This window comes from Melospiza melodia, chromosome 1 (genome assembly GCF_035770615.1).
Source record: "Melospiza melodia melodia isolate bMelMel2 chromosome 1, bMelMel2.pri, whole genome shotgun sequence".
In the NCBI taxonomy this organism is placed as follows: Eukaryota; Metazoa; Chordata; class Aves; order Passeriformes; family Passerellidae; genus Melospiza; species Melospiza melodia.
Genome location: NC_086194.1, coordinates 6,923,137 through 6,948,664, shown reverse-complemented (window position 1 = coordinate 6,948,664; position 25,528 = coordinate 6,923,137). Strand labels below are relative to the sequence as shown.

The 25,528-nt window shown below is 43.7% G+C and overlaps 1 protein-coding gene across 6 annotated transcripts in view; it reads left to right on the top strand.

Annotated features, from left to right (window-relative positions):
- PRKAG2 (protein kinase AMP-activated non-catalytic subunit gamma 2) overlaps positions 1 to 25,528 on the top strand; it is a 221,110-nt gene that overhangs the window by 103,342 nt on the left and 92,240 nt on the right. The window contains exon 1 of one of the 6 annotated variants that reach the window (XM_063179653.1): positions 4,624 to 5,265. The exons of the other annotated variants lie outside the window; for them this stretch is intronic. Within the exon in view, the coding sequence (XP_063035723.1) occupies positions 5,160 to 5,265 (106 nt within the window). The 5' untranslated portion in view covers positions 4,624 to 5,159. Of the gene's footprint in view, positions 1 to 4,623; positions 5,266 to 25,528 lie in introns of those variants that run through there. 6 annotated transcript variants of the gene reach the window in all.

The following is a 25,528-nucleotide window of genomic DNA, read 5'->3' as shown; positions in this document are numbered from 1 at the left end:
GATTGAAATCTTTCTTAATGTATAGTGAAAGCAGCATGAAGGAGTATTAAAAAAGGGGGATGAAAGCTCGTTACAGAGAAACACTTGGTTATGATTATGGGAAGTAATTGAGCCCAGCTTGGAGTCATAAACTTGCAATTCTTTTATGGGGTGTGAGCTGGGCTTGGAGCAGATGGAGAAAGTGGTAGTTTGTGTTTCTCTTTGAAAACATGGGCTATATGTTCTGTCCAATCAGCCTGCAAATGGTGTTCAGGCCAAACAGGCTTTTTGTGGCTGTGCATTGCATCACCTGGACTTGAGTGACTTTTTTTTTAGAGCAAAGATCTCTTTTACATATTTACTTGCATGTTATTTTGAAATATTTTCCACATTTTCTATTTATATGAAGCATGGTTGCAGTTAAGATCAGTCTGGTGTTGTAAGATGTGTAAGCATGTGCCAGCACCACTGACAGTATTAAAATGTTCAATTTTGCCAACGTCATTATGTAGAGTTTAAAAAATGAAAATTAGAAAAAAATTCCAATTTAGGGGAAACTTTTAGGACAGCCTGGCAGAGAAACATGATCCATGTAGAAATGCAAGCATGATTTACCTTTCTGAGCATGGATCTGAACTTTATTTCTCTTAGCAATGACAAAAACAGGGCATTTTAAATGAGGAAATTCTCAGCAATGAGGAAAGGGAAATACTTGGTTTTGCTGATTTGCAGTCAGCAGCCAGTTCAAACAGTAATTGTCACTAAGGGGATACATATTCCTCTCAGCCTTCCTGTTTTGAGCTAAATGAGCTCTTAAATTTCGAGGAAGAAAACATTGTTTTTTCCATTTTCACATGAAAGTAAATTAGATAGTATTAACTGGCCCCCACTGCCTGCCCTGTGTTCTGCTGCTGTGTTTGTATACCAGGCTCAAGCTCCTGTTTAACAGGAAACTGAGGAAATTGTTTGAAATACCAAGTTTTAAAGTATTTTCCCCATGGCACAAAATTTACACCTCTGCGAAATGGATGAATCATTTTGTGTTTCAAAGCTCTGATGTCTGCACTTGTTTGGTGTGATGGCATCTTCCATATTTTCTGCCTGGTGACCAAATCTGAACACTCAATTCTACCTCATAGAACAAACCTTCACATCCCATCCAGAGAAAAAAAGATTTTTGTTATGTTTGTGCCTGAGGAGTCGTGGTAAATCACTGGGGGCAGGTTCTTTTACCCTGAGAGATGGAGAACTTAAAAGCAAAAAGCATCAAAAAGAGGGAGCCCAGCCAGGAATGGAGGTTTTTGGGCTGAGGTCTGGTGAACTTTGCAGATATAATGGGATTAGGGAAGTTTCATTCACATATACCAGTGTTTGTTTGCTCCTTCCCCCAAAATAATTTTATTAAGCTGCCCATTGCTTGTTATCTCTCAGAGTGAGTGTAGGATTTTTGTAGGGCCACTGTGTTATCCTTATGCAGCTAAAAAATCATAATATGGGATAACTAATTAATGTGGCTTGACAGGAATACATTTCATGGTTGCTTGGAGGGGATGGAAGGGATTTGTGTTTTCAATCTCCAGAACATAGATGGCCCCAAAGGAACACTTTGAAGCACAGCTTTTTATTATTAGTTTTACAAGATCCTTGCACTGGAATCATTAAGAAGATGTAGTACCTGGTGTAAATGTGCAAGTATCTGCTAGACCATTAGCTGTGGGAGACAGACTGATTATACCCAAAACACTTAGTGCTTTTTTAACAAATTGCTGTGAAAGTCAGTTGTTAAACAGTGTTGTTTCATTTTCTAGTAGCTCTGTGTAGAAACATTAGAGTCTTGCTGCTTCCCTTAATAAGGGGAAATGAGCCCTCCTGGTGCAATGGCCCTGCTTGAAAAGGTCAGCAGTGACCATTTATCCTTGGTTTCCATCAAAAAGGGGGCTGTTTCCATGCTGAAGCCATAGCAATTCTTATCTCATTAAAAAGGGATTAATTTTTTTGCTTTCTGATAACATTAAGTCATTCCTAGCAATCCTTAGGCCACTGAAGAATGAGGAATGCTTTTCTGAAATAGAGGGAGCCTGAGGTTCAGCCTGCATTGGGGGTGTAGGCAGCCCTTCCTGTGGTTTTGGCCAATTAAAGAATGGACAGGCAATTAAATAACTGTTGTCAAATATGCCAGGGGTGACTCTGGATCAGAAAGAAGCATTGTTCTCCCTGTGCATGGTGAGAGAAGGATGACTAGGCTTAGTTTGCAGCAAGGAGAATCCAAATTTGGTTTGGGGGAGCTGGTTTTAAAATGGGAAGTACTTATGGAAGTGGGTTGAGAACCAGCACTTGAAATGTGCTTGTGGGGAGAGCCAGAGCTTGTCCCAGGGCAGCTGCTGCCTCAGTGCTGGTGCCATGGTCATGGCAGAGGGAAGGGAGGGGACAGTGCAGATGAAGTTGCAGAGGTAAATGTGGTGGTCACATGTGGAAACCCCGGGCACTGGGAATATTTCCCTGTCTGCTCTGGGGTGCCCTGGCCCCCAGGGGAGCACTGAGTTTGACGCTCATTCATGGAGAAAATTTTCTAAACTTCAAGATAGACCAGAATCCACTAAGGTGTGAAATAGATTGTGGAGAGTAGTGTAGGTGTATCACTTAGGTGGGAAATTTAGGTTTTGGGATTTTTAGTATGTTGTGGATGGAAGCAAGATGGAGGGCACAGAGTGTTGACCTGGGTTTCTTCTTTATGCTTCTCCTTCTCCATGGGTTTGGGTGGCATTTTGTAATTGAGTGGAAAAGTCCCCATTGCAGCTCTTTGGGATCAGTTATTGGGTTAAAAAGGGAAATAATCCAGGTGTCAGCTCTTAATTGGATAGTTCAGCTTTAAAAGACCTTGGAACAAGAGATTGTTGGCCATTTTTGTGGTGCTTTTCCAGTGCCCTGAGCCTGGTGTGGACAGTGTGCAAAACTCTAAATAAGATAACAATAAACAAGAACCTGGAGACCAAAAAGATCCAGTGTGTCTCTTTCCTGACACAAAACCACTCCAGGAGATCTCCCCCAACAGGGGAGCCCCTTGGGAGGGCCCAGCCAGAGTCCCAGAAGTCAGGGAATCAGTGACATGTACCCCACAGTCACACAAAGCCAGATTTTGGGATTTTTAGTATCCTGTGGATGGAAGCAAGATGGAGGGCACAGGGATGTGCAGAGCTTACGGCTTCTTACAGCTACATTAAACCAAATATTTAAGTAACACAGACACTTTCCCCTGCTAATTCCTCAGCTCATTACTCCATTTGCTTCTCCTCTGTGAACAGTGAGCCTCAAGGGAGGGGCTGGAGAGGGGGCTTTGTAAACACACTGTGCTGACAGGAGATTTCATGCCAAGGATTGTTATTTGGTTAAAAGCAGCAGGATGTTCACTTGCAGAGCTGAAACAGGGCACAGAGATGAGAGTAAGGAAAGTGGGAGGACTAGACAGAAGGGGAAAGTCTGAGAACAGCTTCACGTTAATTATCATCCTGCCTCACTTGGATATCAGTTCAGAGCCTTGTGTGGAACATAATTAAGTGTCTTTGTAATAATTTGATTGTTTTGGTTGCTAGGTGAAAGAACAATGGTGTCTTCTATACTGTCTTGTTCCATGTTCTCACAGGGTAGACTTGGGGGAGCTTCTGGTAGCTGAGGATGACAGAAGAACTTGCTGTCACCTCTGCAGGTATTCTTGGGGGCCCTGAAGGCCCAAGGCATCCTTGCATTTATGCATATTTCTGAAAAACCAAAGCTTGCAAGGAATCTGTGTTGATAAAGGCCTTTTCTGCAGCATTCAAGGCTGGGCTTTGTTTTTCTTCCTAATGATATTAAGTCCCAGAAGCAATCATGGGCACAAGGAAGAAATCATGTTTCTTTCCAGAGGAAAAAGGTGATATATCCTTCAATTCCTCCTAGGAATTAAAAAGATAAGACTCTCATTACTCATATAGGGTTTGATTTTTGAAGGAGCTGAGCGTCACAATCTGATGGTGTCCAGAGGAAAGGCTGATGCTCTGTAACTATAAAAAAGCTTTTGATTTAACAGAGCATTTACTATGATCTTAGGAAGGTTGGCTACAATGGTTTGACTGTGCCTTGAATCACACTCACTCCCCTCTCCAGCTGCTCAAGATCCAGCCCACGATGATCAACCCTTTCCTAAAATAAACAGCACTAAAAACACAGACTCAGAGCCAAACATCATCACACAGCCTGGCTGATTGGGATGAGCAACAGCCTCGTGCATGTTTGTCTCATTGAAAAGACCACGAGGGGGATTTAGCTGGGTTACAAACAGCTGTGCTGGTGCCTTTTGCTTTGCAGAGAGCAAATTTGGACAGAGCAATCTGCACTGAGCACAGGGATATGTGCAGCACGGGGAGGGCACATCACAGAGAAGCTCCAGCTACAGTTTCCAGAAAGTATCAGCCTTCTTTTTTATGAATTGGCAGGAGCTGGATGCCATGAATCCATCAGTCATTAGCTGTGGAGGGCTGGGCATTCCAGAGCTCATGGACAGTCAGCTGGGCTCTCCTGTCCCTCCCAGGACCCAGCACACGTGAATCAAAATAGTTGGGTGATGTCACATCGTGGTGCCAGTGTGCCTGGGACACTGCTGCCAGGAATTGTCTGTCCAGGGGTGGTTTCCTTTTACAGCCTGCTGGAAGAGTGGTCATGCCCAGCCGCACGTGACGGTTCCCCTCAAGAGCGCTGGTGGCTCCTTCGCTCCTCAGGAGTTCCTGAACAAGGGAGCTTATCAGGCGGCTCCTGACCTTTTCCACACGAGCTGATCCGCTGGGAAATGTTTTGGTCTCCAAGGCTTCTGACAGCTGATGTATAAGAGCTCTGTGGCTGCAAGCTGGGCAGACTTTGAACTTCTCCCGGCATCCAGGGCAGTCACTGCATGCCGGAATTAAGGCTGGAAGCGCCTGGCGGGCAAGGGTCGGCAGCCTGCTGCAGGACAGCTCCGCACAGAGACCACAGCCAGGCCCCTCAGAGCTGAGCTGCTGACCAGCTGGACTTCTGCTGCAGCCACACTGTCTTTCTGGAGAGCTCTTTTCTCACACCTGGGCTTTTGGTGTGAGCGATGCCTTGCCTTGCCCCTCGTGCTGCTCTTTTCCTCCAGCCCTGGGCATGAGCGCCAGCTGCGGCCGCGCGAGTGCATGCTGCAGCTCATGAAGCGTTTTGGCAGCTTCAGAGGGAGCAAGAAGAGAAAGGAGCGATGCAAAATCTTGGAAAGGCGCCACTCCGACCCCCAGGGCCTGGCTGGTAAGGAGCCCCTGCATCCAGCAAGGAGGGACACTGCTCTATGGGATAGTGAATAATTGAGCAACAATGCTGTGCTGCCCAGTTTCACTGACTGAATTGTGCATTTGTTGTGTGGGGGTTATTTTGGTGTTGGTTTGTATCAGAGATGAAATTCTGAGCTGATACCTGTAACACACATCAGCCATAACCTTTAGGAAAAGAGGGGTGGTACAGGAAGCTTTGCAGTAAATCCCATGGCATTCAGAAGGGACTATTGCCTGATGTCACTTTAAATGAAAAATATTAACTAAGTTATAAGTTAGGCCTAATAACTTGGGTTGAGGGTTCAGGCTTTGCACCCTGCACTTATCCCTCTCTGAGCAATTCCTCAAGACACAGGATTTTTGCTGCTTGCCTATGAACACATAGGTTTGTAATGGATATAGGCAGCAAATAAACAGGGAGGAAAGCCAGAAGCCTGTGATCACCATAAAAATCTACTTCTGCTGTGGGTCTTCATTTTCTTTAAGATTTTTAATTAACTTTCTGGTTAATAGGAGTAGAAAAGGATTAGTCTAAGCATGAGACTTGCAGTGCAGTAACATCTGAAAGCAGATTTTCACCTGAAGCTCTCCCAGAGATGGTGTGGGTTTTTCCTGGCTGTGCAGTTGCCTGATATTAGAGTTTAGAATAAAAGCAAAGTCTATTAATGCCATACTCAGTCCCATTTCAGTGTTTCTTCTTCCCCTCCTCTGCCCTGAAAATATTTTATTATGACTGGAAACAACCTACCTGGTTTAAAGGAATATGTGGCTTGGAGCAGTAATTTCTGTTTGTGTCTGTTAGCACAGAGGTTTTAATAGTTTAATTTTAGTATCTATTGAAACATGAATTTAAAGTAGAGAAAAAATTCTTATCAATCTCTTAACTAATGAATTTAAAACCATCATTCTGATACTGCAGTTATCAGTACAATTGTGTTTGAGTTGCAATTAGGGACCATTCACTCTTAATCAAAAGCTTTTCCTGGTCACTATTAGCTCCAGCAGAGGTGCTGAGGTTACTGTCCATTGCTCTAATCTGCTATTTTAAAAAAAGATTACTTTTCTCCTGCTCTTTCTTTCCTGTATGTAAATAAACAATGAATATAGTGAAGTTGTACTTATTGGCTAATGTGGTTGTTGGAAGATTGGAAACTAAACTAAAGAAATGGCTATTTTTGGTAAATAAATAGGAATTAAAAAGCTAAGACTCTCATTACTCTTACAGGGTTTGATTTTTGGAAGAGCTGAGGTGTGTGTGTCAGAGATTATCCCTGACAGAGAGTGTGCCACACAGGGATCAGCTGGTCAGGGGAAAAGGGATTTTTCAACAGGATCTGGCTGTTGTCTTAATAATGCAGAAATACCAATTTTAATGCATTTCCTAATGCTTATGGTAGCTGTTTCTCTGAAGACCATGAGTGTTACTGAGCAATTCTGCTCTGTGACTAAGAGGGTTAAAACTGATGTTACACTGAATCAGCTGTTCAGAGAGGCTGACATGTACAAAGGGTAAGAAAGGTTCTTTTACTCTCTATTGATCTGGAGTCACTGTGTCATATCCAGCAGAATGATGGAAGCAGGAGCAGTGTTGGACCAAATGCACAATGTGAGACATACATGTACATTTAGTGATGGGGAATTACAGCTGGTGGATGGGTTGGTTACAGCTGCCCAGAAGGCTTGGTTTTCTATTTAATGTTTTCCAATTTATTTAGTGGTTGGTTGTGTAATTTTTAAGTTGTAATCTTTGCAAATACTTCTCCTTTTTTTTCCTGTTGTGTACAGTTAAGTGATTTTAAATCTAAAATTGTTTACTGTGTCCTGTTTGCATTTCCCTAAACCCACCTGAGGGTTTCAGAGGGAGTGGTAGGAAGGTCAAGGTGATGTGAATGAGAAATGACCCAAGTCTTTGGAATTTCACAGTGTCAGCAACATGCACAAAGACAGGTCACAGGGTTTATGCAACAAGAAGGGGAATATTTTCTTAAATATATAAATATTATTTATCTTAAAGACATAAAATTCCTTCCCAAATTTCTGCTTAAACATCCTAAATTCTCATGTAGAATGAAAGGAAAAATGTGTGCAATTTGTTGATTGAGTGTTGAATGGCACTTTGGACCACTAATTCACTGTCTAATTGTGGTTTCATCAGCAGAGGAGAATAGCCAGCATCTGCAAAAGGATTCACTGCTGCAAGCACTAAACATAGTTTGCATGTCTGCTTCCTCTGAGTCTAACTCTAAACCCTGTCCTCAACTGCCTCCATGGAGAAGATAATTTGTTCTGCACCAAAAAACCTGATTATATGAACTGTTCTGTTGGTGACAGAGTTATATAAAAAAATTGGAAATACAATGCCAGTGGTGCTAAAATACTTATTCCAGCTTTGTAGCCCACTCCAGTGATAGACAGTGAGCACCAGGCAGAGTTTTCAGCACAGTTTTTATTCCACAGATTTTGCAGATGCCATTCTTGTAAGAGTGCGACCAGGTCAGCTCCCTGCACTTCCACCATCAACAGAGAACTACTGAGTCACAAGGGTGGGGAAAATCAGATGGGATTTGTCTGAGTTGCTGCTTTCCTTGGATGCCCTGCTGTGGGGATTGCCTCTGCCATCCCAACAGTCTGGGTTCCCTTCAGGGAACAGGTTAACACACTTGCAAGTGCCTTTCCCCTCATGCTCCCCACCCCAATGGCCTTAATTAATGGCAGGGAAGTGTCAAAACAAAAGCTTTGCACTATTTGCTACATTTAATCTGTATCTTGTAGCTATTAGGCCTCAATAAACACTTTCTGAGCAGCTTTCGAGGGAACTGCTGGCGCTCAGCAGGTTTTATGGCCAGTATTAATGTGTGCAGGAGTGCTGGTAGCAGCCAGGCTTGGGGGCTCCTCAGGGTTAATCACACACCAGCACATCCCATTTGGTTGTCATCTACCATCAGGGGTGAGAAATGAATGGCAGCAGCCTCCCTGTTGCTAAATGAGCTTGAATGGTTTTCAGAAGAGGAGTATAAAAGGAAAAAAGAGGAAAATATCCCCTGATATTTACCCAAAAGTGGTAAACTGACACCCACAGTGGTTGAATTTGTAATTTTTTATTTTTCTTGGCCACTTCCATAAGTGTTTTTAGGAAGAATCCTCCAGTCTTTGTACACAGGATTGGGCCAGTGCAGCTTCTTGGCTTTCCAGGGCTAGATGCCATCAGGCCACTGCAAATAAAATAATGAAGTAGTTCTGTGTATCAGCTGAGCTAAACCCCTTCCGTCCTCTGCACTGGGCAGAGGTTGCATCCTGGTGGAGAAATAAAAGAGTGGCATTGCCAAGGATGGTCACCTCTGTAATTCCCTAGGTTTGGAGCCTTACAGTCCTTTTATCCCAAGTGCACAGCAAGGGGAGACCTGAATGCAGACAGAAGCAGAGAACAAGAGAGGGAAAGGAGAAAAACATGTATGAACAGGAGCAAACGAGAGCTGGAGTGAAGGCAGAGATCCCACAGTTTGCTCTGGGAGAATTGCAGCCAACAGAGAGACCTCAAAACTTCACCAAACAGCAGGGAAGCTGATTTATGCAATAGGATTTTGGCAGGGCTGAGAACAGGGATTACCCAAAATGTCTCCAGCCTCTAGGTCACCACTGCATAGTTTCCCCCTTCCTCTTGCAGCTGCTGTGCAGGGTTCTGGCAGTTTCTCCTCCTGGCAGCTCTCACTGCAGCCCGATGTGTTGTAAATGGATAGGCCCTGTGGCATTTCTGAAGGGAAAGATTTTTGACCTCAGAGAGGCTAATTGCTCTGCCCTTTAAAGAACACCATGTATTCCACAAAGGACTGAGTGACATATGCAGAAGAGTAATGTTTAAAGTGGTTTTTCCCTACCCAAGTCATGAGTGCCCAGCAAAGGAACCACTCTGCAGCAGATGTGGCTGCTGTGAGGCTGCACCAGGGCTGCCTTGTGCTGGGCATTTAGCCTCAAAACACTTGGTTTGGAGTCTTTTATCTGCATGGAAATGCCCAGGAGCTTCTCTTCAATGCCCATACTGCTCTTCTTGGGGGTTTCTTACTTAAATCAGGTGGCTTTTAATCATCAGACACCAAAGCTGAGTCCCAACAAGCCACGTCCAAAGGGGCTCCACAGAAACCTTGGTGCTCACCCTCTGTCCTGTCCCACCTCAAGGCACTCTTGAGGATAATTTCCCTGGCAGTTGCTATAATTTGGTGCATATTAGATGCCTCAAAACATTTGTTTTGGGGTCTTTTAGCTACATGGAAATGCCCAGGAGCTTCTCTTCAATGCCCAAATGCCCATGCTGCTTATGTTGGGGTTTGTTACTTTAATCAGTTGGTTTTTAAGCATCAGATGCCAAAGCTGAGCCCCAACAAGCCAAGTCCAAGCAAACCTTGGTGCTGCCCCTCAGCCCCTGTCCTGTCCCACCTCAATGGCACTCTTGAGGATAATTTCCCTGGAAGGTGTAATTATTTGGTGCATATTAGGACTAAACTAGGGGTGAGCCTGCTGGATGTCTCAGACCCCAAAAAACGAAAGTGCAAAAATGTTTTAGCCCCGCATCAATCAGGCAGTCCCAGAGCTGTTCCATAAGCTGTAAGTGCAACTTTTATCTCATGGCTGTGGAACCACCATGGAATGGATGGAGGGATGGGATGGGATGGGATGGGATGGGATGGGATGGAATGGAATGGAATGGAATGGAATGGAATGGAATGGAATGGAATGGAATGGAATGGAATGGAATGGAATGGAATGGAATGGAATGGAATGGAGGGCTGCTGAGGCTCTACAGTGCATCTGGGAGGTGCTGTGGAGTGTCCTTAAATACTCAGCCTAAAGGGAAATGTCTTCTCCTCTCAGTCAAAAACTCAAGGGGCTTCTTCCATCTCTTGTCATGGTCCTTCCCAGGCCCAAGGGGTTGGGTGTGAGTGTGGATTGTGAGTTGAGCAGAGAAATTGTGTTTTTCCTTCCCAATAATGGGGAATGTGGTGACTGCATCCATGATCACCACGTGCAGGTAATGTGCCATGGAGGTGGCCAGCTCTCACAGCTGTCCATGGACAGGGACTCAAACCAAACCAAAGAGTTGGTGCTTCACAGCCTCTGCAAGTGCAGATGAAAACCCAGGGGATAATTCCGCCTGTCTCTCAGAACAAGCCTGAGAACAGGGGCAGAAAACACGGCAGACATGCAGGGTGGAAACATGAAGCACAGAAAACATGATGGAGTAGCAATTGCAAAAAGAAAACATGATGGAGTAGCAATTGCTAAAAGGAAACAAGACTTTATCTCCTTCTCTTCCAGCCTGGAGAGCTGCAGCTCACCCAGTGCTTCACCTCAAAGTGGGTGGTGCTGCTTGTGGGAGGATCCGAGATATTTATTTTTCTTGTTCTGGTGGGATGTTTTTGTTATGAGGCAGTGGGGGAGAAATCATCATGAAAAGATTTCTGGAGAAATAAGTGAGAGTGAAAGAATTGCTGCATGTTCCAGCACTGCCATAAATTAACTGAAAAGAGCAAAATCCTGTTGCTCCAGTAAAGCAGCTTAAAACCACCATCACCAGACACAGGGCATGAGAAACTGAGACAGCTTTGGTTTGTTAATGATTTTCTCTACTGGTTTTCATGCTCTGTTGAGCTGACAGTGATTTTAGAGGATGCGCAGCCCCAGCTGATCAGTACTGATTAATCTTGTACTACAGAGAACACCAAGACCTGGAAGCTGTGAAATTTCTATACTTGGTTGTTGGGAAGGAGAAAAGCAGTGACAAGCTTGATGAAATGTCTGAGGCTTTTTAATTTGCCATTTTCTGCTTCCTTGTAGTCACTCTCCTGGTGCTTTCTGGCACATCCTGGCTTTGTGCACAGCTTTGAGGCATTCTGAATGAGGGGAAAGGACTCTGGCCATGAAGCAGGAGAAACAGCAAGGTGTTTTCAAGCAGGCACTGTAAATTCAGGTTGTAATGAACCCCATGAGACCTCCACTGCATTGGTGGAAACTGAAATGGAGGTGGATTGAGCAGAGTGCATCATCCTGCTTCTGCAGCCCTTTGCAGGCCTAAAGAAGATGTAGACTCTGCCCTCATGATGAGTTGTCCAAGAATGCAAATTCTCTGAGTAATTTATTTTCAAAGAAGTTATTTTTGCCTGAAGGGCAGGTTAGACATGTAAAAATACAGTGTGTTCTCGAGGCACAGATTTCCAGCTCAGTGCTGCAAATGAATCTGCCCACTGACTCTTCTTCCCAGTCCTGCTCCAGGCAGCTCTGTGTGTCTCATCACAAAATTTGGTCAAAAATATCTGTATTTCTATAAATGACTGGATTACTCAGCACTGACGTGCTGTTGTCAACAATGTGGTGGGAGCAGCAGGACCAAGTCTCCCTTTTGATGGGCTGCTTTACAAACTGGGCAGGTTTTTGGGCAGGGAAATCCATCTGGGAGGAGCCCATGTGGTTCTGATCCTTGTTGCTACTTGTGGGTGCACATGTTTGTCCCCCAGACACAGCAATGGCAGAAAAACTTCATTTTTAACTCTCTGAAGGGCACTTTCCTGTAATTCTGCAATTATTCTTATAGTGTTGTTTGAAAAGTGGGATAAATGTTATTGCTGAGAGAAAGAAATTAAAGTCTTGGGATTGAATGTGAGCAAAGATGTGAAATGCAAGTATGGGCAGGAGTTCATTGAAGTGGAAAAGGAGAAACTGAGACAGAAGGAAGCTGAATACTGACTGTGAGTGAAAGAGGGTGCAGACCCTGCCTTTTTCTGACAGCAATATTTATGTAATTATCATATTTCCTTTTTCTATCCTCTGCTTCTGTTATCTTCAGGTAACAAGTCATTCTGATTTCCGAACACTATCTCTGTTACTTCTGATATAAATAAGTATCTGATTCATTTTTAGGGCTGAAATAAAATAATGTAGATAAGACTTTCATATGTGGCACCTCAATTTAATGAGCACAGCCTGGAGTGCCTTCCTGATGGATGCTGGAGGGTCACAGCCTACATACTAAAAATCATTGGCATTGCTGATTTCCATGCATCCTCTCTCACTCTTATTACACCAGTTGGGAGGATATAGAGATATTTTTTGCCTGCTTTCCCTTTACTTTCCAAGGGTTGTCACTTCAAAGGAATATCTACATGAGAAGCTGTTATCCTAGACAGACTTTCTACTTATTTGAATGTGCTAAGCTAGACCACAATTTATTTATACTCCCATGCAACTATATTACAAATCCTCTTGTCAGACTTTAAACGCAAATTTCAAGACCAGGTCTGTTTTTATAGCCTAAAATTGCACTGGACAGTAGCATTTAGGTAGGTGGGAACTTTAGTTTAATTAGAAATCAATGTTTTGGACTGTTGACTCCTTGCTCAAAGTTTGAGTGACTTGCCCAAGAGTGCAATTTCAAAGATGTTGTTAAAGCAGTTTGTTTGTCAGGTTTAGTGGATCAGCAAATCCCAGGAATTATCAAGATTCAGCTGTTTTCTACTTTCACCTCTATTTTTGTCCAACCTAAAAGCAGTTCAAGGACTTAAAAGTGCTCATAATGGTGAGATGGAAGGCCTTGAAATTGTTTCAGAATTTGATTGTCATTCCAGAGTCACAGTGACACGTGAAGGCTTTGCTCTGGGGAGGTGAAGGGCTGCTCTGTGAGATATCAGGGTGCAGCTGGCAGGCTTGGCTCAGCTGGATTCTCCCTGCTGGAAAGGTCACACAGCCTCACTTGGTGTAAGGACAGACCCAGTGCTTGCACCAGAGAGTTCCCATTCTGTCCTTCTCCCTTGATAAAGTTGGGGCAATTTAGCTGGAGGAGGAGGGATGGGATTAGCTGGCATTAATTAATAGCATCCTGTTGTTTGTTTAGGTTTTTTCCCAGTCCTTGGAAAACAGCTGCTTCCCAGTGCTCTGTTCCCTGTGGGGCAACAAGGGCCCTTTTGACTCACCCAGAGCTACAGTCACTGGATTGTTTCACAGATCCTGCCCATCTGGGCCCTGGTTTTATTTCAGTCAGAGCAGGAATGATGATAGTGAGCCCAGGATCCCTGGGACAATCCTGGAGGAACAGATGATTTGTGACATTTTCACTCCTTGTGTAGAGTATAGTTAGGGATAATAAGCAAGAACGGGGCAATAAATCAATTTAGGAAATACAGATCAGGCAGAAATGAGATGGCAAGTCAAACCAAGACATGAAGGAGATGGAATCTTGCAATGGAAGGAGTCTTGCTGCAGGAGTGACTACAAAAGTTGGGTGGGTGTTCAGAGGTGAGGGTTGCACCAGTCTCCTTGAGAGGAGGACTGAGCTGAAAGGATGAGAAGCTGGAATAATGTTGGCATTTCCAAAGGAACCTAATTGTATTACTGAAATTAGGGATAGTTATATCCAGGGATCATTATGGGGACTGGTGATAACTATAATTAGGGATAGTTATAACTATCATTAGGGATAGTTATATCCAGGGATCATTATGGGACCTGGGGGATGAGGTGAGGACATGCTGCAGCACATGCTGGGTCCTGGCTCCCACTGAGTCACACACCCCAGGACTTGGGGTTGTGGTGGATATAACCTGGAAAATGATCCAGAAATGTGCTGGCACTACCAGCAGGTGAACCCCACACTGGGTGACATCAGGAGCAATCCACTCCAGGGGTTATTATCCCCCTGCACCTAGAACAAGGTGTCCAATTTCTGGTTCCCCTCCAAAAGAAGGACAGAAGGAGGCTGGGAAACTGAGCCCAGAAAGGCTGTCAAAATGTTTTTGGGATGGGATCTGCAAGGAGAGGCTAGGGAAACTGGCAAGTTTTGTTTTTTGTTTTTTTTTTTGTCCAGCAAAGAGAAGATTAAGGGGCATTTTAATAGCAGCTTGCAGCTCTCTGAAGGGCAGTTTCAAAGGTGAAAGAGCCAAACTCTTCTAAGTAGTCACAGATGGTAAAAGAAGGAGGACAAGGCAAGAATTTGTGCCTGAGGAGGATGAGGCTCAGCAAAAACTCCCTCAAGAGGTTGGTGTGGTACTGGCACAGGTAACCTAGAGAGGCTGTGGCCTCCATCCTAAGAGATTTTCGAGAGTCTTCTAATCAAAGCCATGGTTGACCTGGTCTTGGTTGATTCCAGACCTGTTTTGAGTGGGGCATATAAGAAGGGGCCTCCAGACATCCTTTCCAACCAACATTTTTGTTTTGAGTGGGGCATAAAAGAAGGGGCTTCCAGACATCCTTCCCAACCAACATTTCTGTGATGCTCAACTGTTCAGTTGTAAGGAAAGCTGAAGCTGCAAATATTGTGGCTTTTTCCCACCCAATTCTCAATGCAGGCACAAAGCCATTCTTGTTGTGATGAACATTCAAGAGCAGAGTGATTTCTTGGTGGATGCATTTGTGCGGCTGATTTGGAGAAGGGGACCCCTGCAAAGCTGAGGACCAGCACCAGCACATTTACTGGGCCAGCAGGAGCAGCAAGATGTGTGTGATTCCCACCACAGGTACCCAGGCTGCCTTCTGGCTGTTTGATATGCATTAAGCACCACCCTGAGGGTCCTGGGCAGTTTTCCATGCCCCCTGAGCTGAGCAGTGTCTGGGCACCCCAGGTGCTGCCCCACTTTGGGGATTGTTCCTTTCCCAGCCCCAGGAATTGCAGTGGGACTCAGTTTGTATCAGCTATCTGTCACTATAGCAACTCCTCACTGAACCAGCCCCTGCACTAAAAATAGATCACCTTGATCTCAAGGAAAGAAAACCAAAGGAAATCAAAAGGGGCAGTGATAGCAAGAGCTGTGGAGTCAGGTATTGACTCAAGTCTGGAGCATTTGAAACATCTTAGCAATAATCTGTCAAATAAAACTAATATTTCAGGGGAATCTATTTATCCAGAAGCCCCCCCTGTGTCACTGGGTTTGAAGCTTTAGCAAAGGACATGACTTTTTATCAGAGAGATGTGTCTGCAGCTATCACCCAGCACACGGGATGTGAAACCCTGTGGGATGTTTTTTGGCTGATTAAGACACGTAAGGGATCTTATCTTCCCAAAAAGCAGATCTGCAGCTCTGTCCCTAGAGCTGATAGCCTCCTGTGCTATTGTGTATGTTATCAAAATCCCTGCTGGTTTATGAAATTGTTGCTGGTGTTTGCAGGAGCCTGTGAGGGACCCAGACCTGAACAAAGCCAAGCTGTTGGTGAAGTTGCTGCTATCTCACGCTGCAGTGAAGGGGAGCTGAGTGGTTTGGCACCTGATAGGGACAGGGCCTCTGTAAGGGATGTGGAAATGATACTTGATCCTATTTTTCCTCCAAACCCAGCTAGTGCTTACATCTTATCCTTACAAAGATATGACAGTGAAGGTAAAATAGAAACAAGATTAAAGGTTTGTTAAAGAACTACAGAATTGACTGAAAATGCCTTTGATGGGGAAATAACAGAATTTGCATAAAGACAGCTCATATATCACAGGCTGCACATATGATGCTCAGGAAAGGGTTAATTTATCTTGTAGAGATGACTGGAATTAGCAGCAGGTATTCAGCATTATCAGTCAGCAAGAGTTTGCTTTTGATAATAGGCCAGATTATTTTAATGACCTTTTAGGGCTGACAGTTTGCAGACACAGCTGATATTAAAATGTGTAGGTGCAGAGCTGCCCTGCCCTGTATATACTGATTCTTGCTTTATTTAGTATTATAAATTTTGTCTTTTACATTTAGTTAATCTTCCAAGAACTAAGAAAAGCAGCTTTCAATGCTGTCATGCACCTGTGCAACAGGGGAGGGTGAGAGGTGGCACCAATCCCCAGTTCCTTCCATCCTTCTCAAGGATATTATTGCAAAATATGGAATTGGTTCTTAGTACATTTTTTGACCTCACTTGAGATCCACTACTTTTACACTATCTGGGGATCAGACCCATATTCCTCACCTCTCTCTTTACCAGATGATCTTTTAAATCAGCTTTGGAGCTGTGAAGGAGCTGCCCTGCAAAGTTATTAGATATCCTAAATGTATTCCCAAAGAGCAGGCATGGAGGTGTGAAAATATAAATGTAAGTTTTGCAAATGAAAGAAAATAATTCATTGAAAAGGTCCTGTGATGCTAAGCCCACCCCAGGAATGACTCCAGCCCTCTGTCACTGCATTTTGGGGAGCAAAAACTTTATCAACATTTGGATGAATGTCTCTAACACAGAGACATTAATGAGGAGGAGATGTGAGCAAATGAACTGTACATATCACTCAAAGACTTGTACAGGCGTAGTCACAAGTTTTCTGGAGATGCTGGTTGCCATCACTCAAGGTGCCAGTGCTGTATTTGCCAAAAGCAGAAGTTCCCCCAAATTGCAGGAGGCAGTGCCAGTAAATTCCCTGCCAGTGCTCTTATTCCCAGCTCCAGCCTGGCAGCAGATTTGGCACAGTTACAAAATTTGCTGTAGGAAAGAGCAGGGCACCAGAACCAGTATTCTCCTTACATGAACTTTTCATGACAGCAAACTGTCCCTTACCTCACCTAACTGGAAAGATTACTGGAAGTGCTTCCTCTGCCTCTAAGGCTGCTGCTTCCACTGAGATGCAGTAAAACTCCCCAGAGCAGGTGACAGCTTTCTCCTGCTGTCAGATTGGGTTTATTTTCTTCCCTATTTTTTCCCTTTATCCTATAATAGGATACCAGATTTTCCTCTCTGTCAGCCAGGCCTTTGTTTAAAACTTCATGGAGATCCTTCCGGGCAGCGGTAATAGGAAAACTAGAGAGACTATGTGAAGTCTGTTTGAGCTTTAAGGGCTGAAAACAAGGGTTTTATTGTAAATTATTACATTTTTTTTTCTCAAAATAAATACCAGTCTGATTTAGAGCATAAAGCAAAGCAGCAACACATCCATACAAGAAATCCCAGCAGCATAAACTAACCTTGAGCTGTAGGAGACTAACACAGAAAAAATGTAAAATACTCAAGACTGACAGAACTAATCCTAACTGAGACTTGTAGAGAAATGATGATATTGTGGGTTTGAAGTGCCAGCTGAAATGAAAGCCTGGAAAACAATGAATGAGCAGCACTCTTTAATATTTAATTACAAAACTCTCTGGGAGATCAAGAGATGGTGATTCTCTATTGGGTGGAGCTGGTGAGTGGTCAGGACCTGGGATGATACACCTGGTGCTGGCTCTCAGCCAAAAATGAGATTTGTGAGGCTCCTACATGAAGGGGAAAGTCAGCCTAAACTAGAAAAGAATTAGGAATCATACTAGTAGAAGTTTTCCCTTCCGTGTGGGGTAGGGAATAGCCTCAGTCTCCCTGAAGCTGCCAGGCTGAGTTTGTGTCCCTGCCTCATCCTTAGGTGAACACACAGACTTGAGGGTGCCTCTGCTGCAGCCCTGTTGTGCAGAATGACCCCACAGAAGCCAACTTTAAATTAGCTGATTGCCAATTTAAAGGAGAGCAGCAGCTTCCCACTGCCCCATAATGGAGTCAGTAATTCACCTTGCTTCCCCTGCCAGCCCCTCAGCTGTGCTGACGCTACATTTTCCTGGTGCTGTGTTTAAAGGTGGCTGGATCCCTCCTCTCTGCACTGCAGGCAGGACAATTCCAGCTTGCCTTTTCTTCCCCAGCTTCTTTCCTGTGCTAAGAGGAGCCAGGAATCCAGCAGGTCTGATCCTCTCACTGCTGTTGAACACCTTGTAACCATGAACAGGCCACAGAAGCTTGGACTTGACTCTTCTCACTTCTGACAACAGCAGCCTGAACCCCTCATCCTGGAATCCAAAATAAACAGAAAAAGGAGGATTTGACCTCAAAAGGCATTGAATACTGTGCAACAGTTGATGCTTCTTAAAATCAAATTTAATGCCTGATGTGTTGTTACTCCTTCTTTTAGGATCTTTTCACAGACCCTTGACTAACTGGACCAGCACGTATAAACACGTTTAGGTGGCTGGAAGGTTTTGGCTAATAACATGAGCAACTCCTCATAGTGTTATTTGTTCAGTTGTAGATCATGGAGTATCTCTAAAAGATGGGCGCCATTAGTATCATTTCAGAAATGGTAAAGTTTAGGCTGTAGAAAATAGAGTGTTTTATCATAACCATCATGTGGATGGCACTAGGATAAAGGCACATCCTGCTTGGGTATAAGGTTACATTCCTATTTTTACTGCTTTGAAACTCACTTTCAGTTAAAGCACAAGAACAAAAGTACCAAGTCAGGCCAATTATCCATCCAGGCCAGTCTCTTTTTGTGCCAATTGCACTGACACAGGTAGTGATAGAGCAGGACAGGAACATAAGGGATCTATTTCCCCTTGTACTCTCCCAGCCTCCAGCACTTTGTGGCTCACATCCTAAGCTAAAGCTGATGTTTGGTAGGCTTTAAATAGTTTCTTTCCAGGACCTTGTCCAATTTCATTTCAAACCCAAACTTCTAGCAACTACAACAGCACCTGTTCTGCTGTTTAAGAATGTGATATATCAGAAGTATTTATTTGTATTTGCTTTGAGCAACCTGCTAATTTCATCTGATGCTCCTTCCCTGTTTACCATCTCCATCCCATTGCTGATTTTACAGCCTTCTGTCAAAGAATACTTTGCTTGCAATCTTATTTTCCTAAACTGAAGAGTCACTCTGGATCTTCAATCAACCTGATCAGGCTTTTCTGCATTTTCTCTTTCTTTTGCTCAGTAGAAACCCAAGGTCATCTATTGCAATGTGTAACTGCAGCTCACTCTGCCCCTCTGTGTCATGGAGCTGCCTTTGAGCAGAGCCCATAAGTGACAGGAGAAGGCCATCCCTGATGCCACCTTTGGGCCTGACCCATAGAGCTTGACACAAAAGGGTTTTTTTGTTCTGCAGCCCATCCATTTACCTCTGTGGACTGTTCACTCTGGTATGCAACCCTTGGCCACCCAAGGCACAGCTTACCTGAAAAGGAGAGTGCTTGGCCTTTGTGGTGTATTTTGTTATATTATTCATTATTTTTCTCCTACACTGATGAACAAGGAATGGGTACATTGGGTACATTTGCAAGGTGGGACATGTAAGGGGAAAAGCATTTCTAAGCTCACTGATGGGATTATGAAAGTAGCTTTGTAAGACCTGTAATAAGGGTAGTCAAAAATAGTTCCCTGTCTAGCAGATGGGAAAATGATAAACCCAAAAAGTGTTATTATGTGATTTTATCTATCTGGAAGATTTAACTCAATAGCTGGAAAGCTTTTTGCAAAGAAAAAGCAGATCACACTGCCTTGAAGACAAATTCAATTCTGCACACAACCGTGCCCATAGTAAAATAATTTTCTGAAAAGTGGAGTTGTCTATTTATTATTTCCTTGGCTTGTGTCTGACTATCTAATCAGTCTTTGTACATGTCAGCAGCACATCCATAATAAGAAAGTGCTGTGTGGATTGTGTGAACTGGAATTAGAAATGTGATAATCAGCCAAACCGTTGGAGGCAATGTAAAAGCTGCCTGGTATTTGCATTCCTCTGGCTGAGGAGAAAAACCTCAGAGGTGCAAATGAGTTGTTGGGGTTTTTTTCCTTCCTGGTATGTTATAACCAAATTTCTCCTGAAGCAGCACTTCCCTGACAGCAGGCCAGCTCTCACTGGGTGCCTGGTCAGACCTGTTCCAGCCTGGTGGGGAGAGCTGTGCTGTTACTCATATGTGAGGTGATGTGGCCGATAGAGGCACAGAGATGTATGTGTGCCATGGAAAAAAATGCTGATGTATAGGTGGGCCCTTGGTTTCATCATAAGGACACCACAATTAGGATCAGAAAATCTATTTTCCTATCTGTACAATTCTGATAATATTAATCCATCCCATCAAGATGTTCTGAAAGTAGCTAAGAATTAGAAAAGAAGCCTCACTCTGTGATCCTCATGGTGCCTCAGTACCCTAAATTGTTACAGATCCTGATGTGAGCAATCTGCCAGTTACCTGGTTATTCTTCAGCCTCAGGATCTTCTTCTCTGTCCTCCTTGGCTCCTTTCTTCCCATATTTGGGTTCACATCACTGTTACAAGGTTATCAGGGAATAAGCAGAGACTGTAAGCACAAGGCTGGTGTTGCAGAGGGAAGAAGGTATGAAGTGCTGAGCAGGTAAAAGCAAGGTTAGAAGTGATGAGTAGGACAAGTTCAGCAAAGTCTGATCCTAAATTCAATAGCAGCTCTGCATGGCTACCCCACATTTCCTGGGTGCAGGAGGAGAAAATTGTGGGTGAGCCTCTGGTGTGTTGCTGTTCAGTGCCTGTGCTCAGCCCTGCCCATGCCCAGTGTCCCTGCTGCCATGGCAAGGAAATGAGACAGAAAAAGGTGAGACTTGAAATTAAGAGTTTTTTCATTTTAAAGATCTGTCCTGACATATACCCCATTGCTTATCAAATTATTCTTTAATGTATGCACTTTTGAACAATTCCTGGAAAGTATTTACCCATATTTATAAAATGCAGAATTTGACATTGCTCTATACATAAAGAACATTTTCCTCCCAAGAGCTGCTAATCAGCCAAATGAGTTTTTGCATGTTTTAATGGTTTGGATAACTAAAGGATAGATGAGGTGTCAGCTCATCAGGGCAGACTTGTGTCCCTTGTTGGGTTACATGCCCCAACACAATCTGCCCTGCCATGAAGAGCTGGATATTTAAGTTCTCAAAGGTACAAACTAAGAGAGGGAAACAGAACAAACTCCCCTTTCTGCACTTCTAAGGGCATAATGGGACAGGTCTGTATCCATTTTTTGGTTTCTGAAATCCAGGCTCATTATCCCAGGCTGAACCTGCTCCCTGCTCACACTGATGCTGTGTTTAGTGGCAGGTGCCAGAGCTCATCCCAGCTCCTCTGGCATCTGGAAGAACAGGAAATATGAAGGGAACGTGAGGTCTGCAATGTTGGAGACTGTCTGAAGAGCTCATAGCTAAGATACTGTGCACCAGTGGTTGGAAACAGGAATTCACAGGAGTTCTTGGATTTATTCCGTGGTCTAGTGGCAAAGGGAACATTTCAGGACAGAGGAAGCTGATTACATTCCTCTCAATAATATTCTTCTTCAAAGACACTGACATGTCTTTCTGGTTAAACAGAAATATGAGCTGACAAATGTAGTTATACATTGAAAAGTAGCAAATCTCAGCTCTGTGTTGCTTACTCAGGAATGGGAGGGATGTGAGAACAAAATAGCTGAGTTGTATTCAAATGCAATATTTTGCAGGAAAGTGATAGGAGGATGCAGATCAATTCCCCTCCTGCTCTCAGTCTCCCACAGCTCTTTTCAGCCTTGAGAAAAGACCTGATGAAAGAAATCTGACCCACTCCATTTTAAATTCCCTTAGGTGAAGTCGTTCAGGAAAAGGTGTTGTCATAAGAAGAGGAATTAATGTAGCAGATGAAAATCAGAGTTGTGTTCACTGCACTGGCAGCTCGAGTTTCACCTCAGCTGACTCCTACTCACATCCAGGAGGTTCTGACTTTGATTAGGGATGCTCTAAGGCTGAACGGCTGTGCTCAGAGGGGCAAACTGTGAGCTGACACTCAGACTGGAGCAGGGAGGGGGCAGCTGAATTGCAGAGGGGCTGCTGTCCCTGCTGACACTGCTCATGACAGCAGGGCTTTTATTTCATCTTCTCTCACTCACAGGGAAGAAATCAAATACAGTAAATCCTGGCTAACAGTGGCAGGCAGCTCCTACAGGAGAGGCCAAGGAGCACAAACAGTTGTGAGGGACTGTAGGAGGGTGGTGTCAATAATTGGAGAATTTGACAAAGACTAATTGTTTATACATGCAATGTTTCTAGTTACTTACTCAAAATACATTTTGCCTAAATATTTCTTTTCAGGAGTCTTATTGTAGCAGTTCCAAAGAGTTTTTATGATCTATTTGCTCTCTGCAATCATGTGTCACGGTCTGGGGTAGTAATGGCAGTTTCAGTCTTCATTCCCTGTTTTTACAGACTATGAAAAACCTCAGCCACAGAAAGATGAAGGAATTCTGTCAGGAGGGATTAATTAAACCAGGCCTAAATTTTAAATTTTTCTATTTCAAATTGCACTTCTCACACAAAGGGGACATTTTCTTCTGGCTGGCTCACCTAGTTTGTGTGTAAGGGGTACTTCAATTGAAATTAGCATTCCTGAACTCATTTTTCTAGGGCTTTTTTGTGTCATATCACTCATTCACTCCTGCTTGTTGCTTGAGAAGACTTTGGAGAGTAGACAGGACAAACCACATCTCCTCCTTGGGTTACAAAGCAGGTAACTCAGGGCCTTCAGTTTTATCAGTGCCTGTTTTCCATCCTCATGTCCAATGACAGTGTTTTGTGCTCAGTTATTTCACCCAAATATCCTGTCCTCAGGTCTCCCATCAGTATGTGCTTCCCATGGGCAGGTGCATTTGCAGAGATCTTTGTTAATTTTTCCAACAGAAATAGTTTTGTAGAGGGTAGAAGAACAAACAGCAACTTCTTTCTGAACAGTGATTTAGTTATTAGTGAGTAAGAGCAAGCAGAGAAACTCAGGCAGAATGAGATTTTTGTGGGTACTGTGTCCCTGTCAAGGTGAGATTATGTTTCAATGTTTGGGAAAACCAAAGAGACACATGGAATAATCCTTAATTTTGCAATTATGACAGACATTGCTGAGCACACAGAGAGGAGACCAGTATATTTTAATGCACTTTTTTGGCTCTCTTGGAGGAAATCTGAAGGCCCATATGAGTGTGTGTGCCTCTGACATGCTGTGATAATATACAGCCACATTGCAGGTGTACTGAGTAGGCTTTAATTTAGTTAAATCAGGTAATCCTCTGGCAGGAAACTCTCTGCATAAATATCCTGAGGTGTTGGCAGCTCTGGTGAGTGCATGGTTGCATATTCACATCTCTTGGTTGTGGTGCAGACACGCTCTTTATTGCAGTCAGCATGTTGTCTGCTCAGATTTTTTTGTATTGTGAAGTTTAAAAGGATGCTCAGGGAAGTATTCTGCTGAGTTCCAGATGGCTGGGATTGCCATTTCAGATTGGGCTGTTGATGCATGTACTGCTTAGAAAAGAGAGAGGCTAAATGAAAGGTTTAGATTTCGTTGATCAGAGCTTGCTGAGTGATTTGGGATCAATCAGATAACAATTTTCCCATTCAGGTGCTTGCAGCTCATTTCCTAAAACCCTGTGGCACAGTGCCAGAACAGGCTTCAGCAGCAGAATCTCTGAATCCAGTGAGTGCCCTTTGCCTTAGCTAAGGCTCTTGGGCAGTTGTTTAAATAATTTCCATGGATTTGGGTGTCAGATCAAGTTTACAGTTCTTGCCTTAAGCTCTCTGTTTACCCAGCTGGCGAAAAACATGGAAGAGGGAGCTCCCTATTGTGAGGCTGCATTTCATGAGAGTGCTGAATGTAGAGGGGGAGCCTCATTTGGCAACAATCTCACCACACTCACCATCACCAATCTTCCCTAATTTAATTTAGCTGAGCTATCAGCATCTGAGGCACATGAATATAGCATGGAGATTTGAAGGGTCACTGATCTGAGGCAAATAGGAAATGATGGTTGGTGCCTTGTGAGGTTTTTGGAGAAGGAGCTGATATTTGCTGTCCCTTTGCTGCATTCCCAGTAAGATTTGAATCATCCTGCAGTTCTGGAATGAGTCTGTAATTGCAGTGTCCTCTGCTGTGGGTATTTCTGTAGGGAGAGGCAGCTGTGCTGGGGCTCATGGACTTTATTTTACCAGTGCAGTCAGTGAGGGAGAAGAGAGCCAAGAGTCTAAAAGTCAAAGGCGTGCTGATGCTTCTGGGAAGGAGGTGTTGGTAGCACAAGTAGTAATGCCATGTGTCACCAAGCAGCAAGGAACAGGTTTTCTTCCCCAGAAAACAGGTTTCTGTGAGATTTCTGAAAAGGAGGTGGAAGTGTCAAACTCCCAGAAGTGGAAAGGAAGGAGCAGAAACTGTGAAAGTTGTTTGGCTTTTTGCTTTCTAACTCGCCGTGTCTCATTCTAATGATTTAATGGGCTGTTGAAGGTACGTGGGTGAGTTCTTGGAATTGAATCCACCTATAAAAATCTCAGCTGCTCCTGTCAGTGCTCATTAGCTGACAGAGAGCTTCCTTCATTTCAGCCTTTCATCTCATGATAGAAGAGGTTTGCAGGTGGGGCCCCTGGGTAGGTTTCCTGTCCTGCCTTCCTGGGCACATGCTGAGCATGACTCTTCCAAAAGCAGACTCAGTGTGAATCAAGCTCATGTGATGCCTGAACCTGAAATACATGAGCTGTGGATCACAAACTTCTACTCTCCTGTGAGTTTATTTTATATATAAAATATATGTGACTAGGCTTTCCTGTTGTCACATGGTTTCAACCCAAATATTGTGCCACATTAGGCACAGAATTTTAGTTGTGTAGAGGGAATGGTAGCACACAAGATCCTAAAGCAGTGTGGCTGTGCACAAGTAACTGGTGGCAGATCATTTAATGACACAGCCCATTGTGCTTTTCAGTGAGTTATTCTCTGTCCATGTGGTTTTTAATGCTGTAAGTTAGTGTAGGTTTTCATGGCATTAAAAATCACAGCACAATTTCTGAGCTTAGCTTTTCAGCACTATAAAAGCTTCCTTATGTGAATAACTCATGGAGGGACTATTCATAGCAATAACTGCTTCTCCCAGCCCTAAGGATTTCTATTTTATTTTGCATAAACCTTGCCATACAGGCAGGACAGGGAGCATCTGTCCCACTAACGTTATGGAATTCAACTTTTTCTAGGAGATGATATTGAAACATAGGGGGTGGATGAGTCTGAGGTGAAAGCAGCAGAGGGGGTTCAGGACAGAAATGTATGAATATTTCTTACCTCAGGATCATATTTACCTGGGATTGCTGTTACAATTTTTTCTTCTTAGAAGATGTAATAGGAGGTGAATTTTACTTCCTGTTTAAAAAGCATCAAACTGCTCCTTCTGCAGAACCAGCAGAGTTACTTTAGACTGTTTTTCAACCCTTGTTAAAAACACAGGGTTTGGCAGTCAGGCAGGCTGGGTTTCAGGATTTTCTGTGACTAAATTCCTGGTACTGTTTTGAGTATTGGAGCCTGGCAGTTATCTGTAGCTGTCTGACAAACACTTGCTTGTCTTCAGCTGTTCTCACAGGCAGCTTTGCTTGATTTCCATGAGGGTTTTTTTTGGCAGCCACTTAGATCTAAGAATACATTATCAGTCTCCATCCAGATCCCCAGAACTTGTAAACCAGGCTGTAGCCAGGCTCTC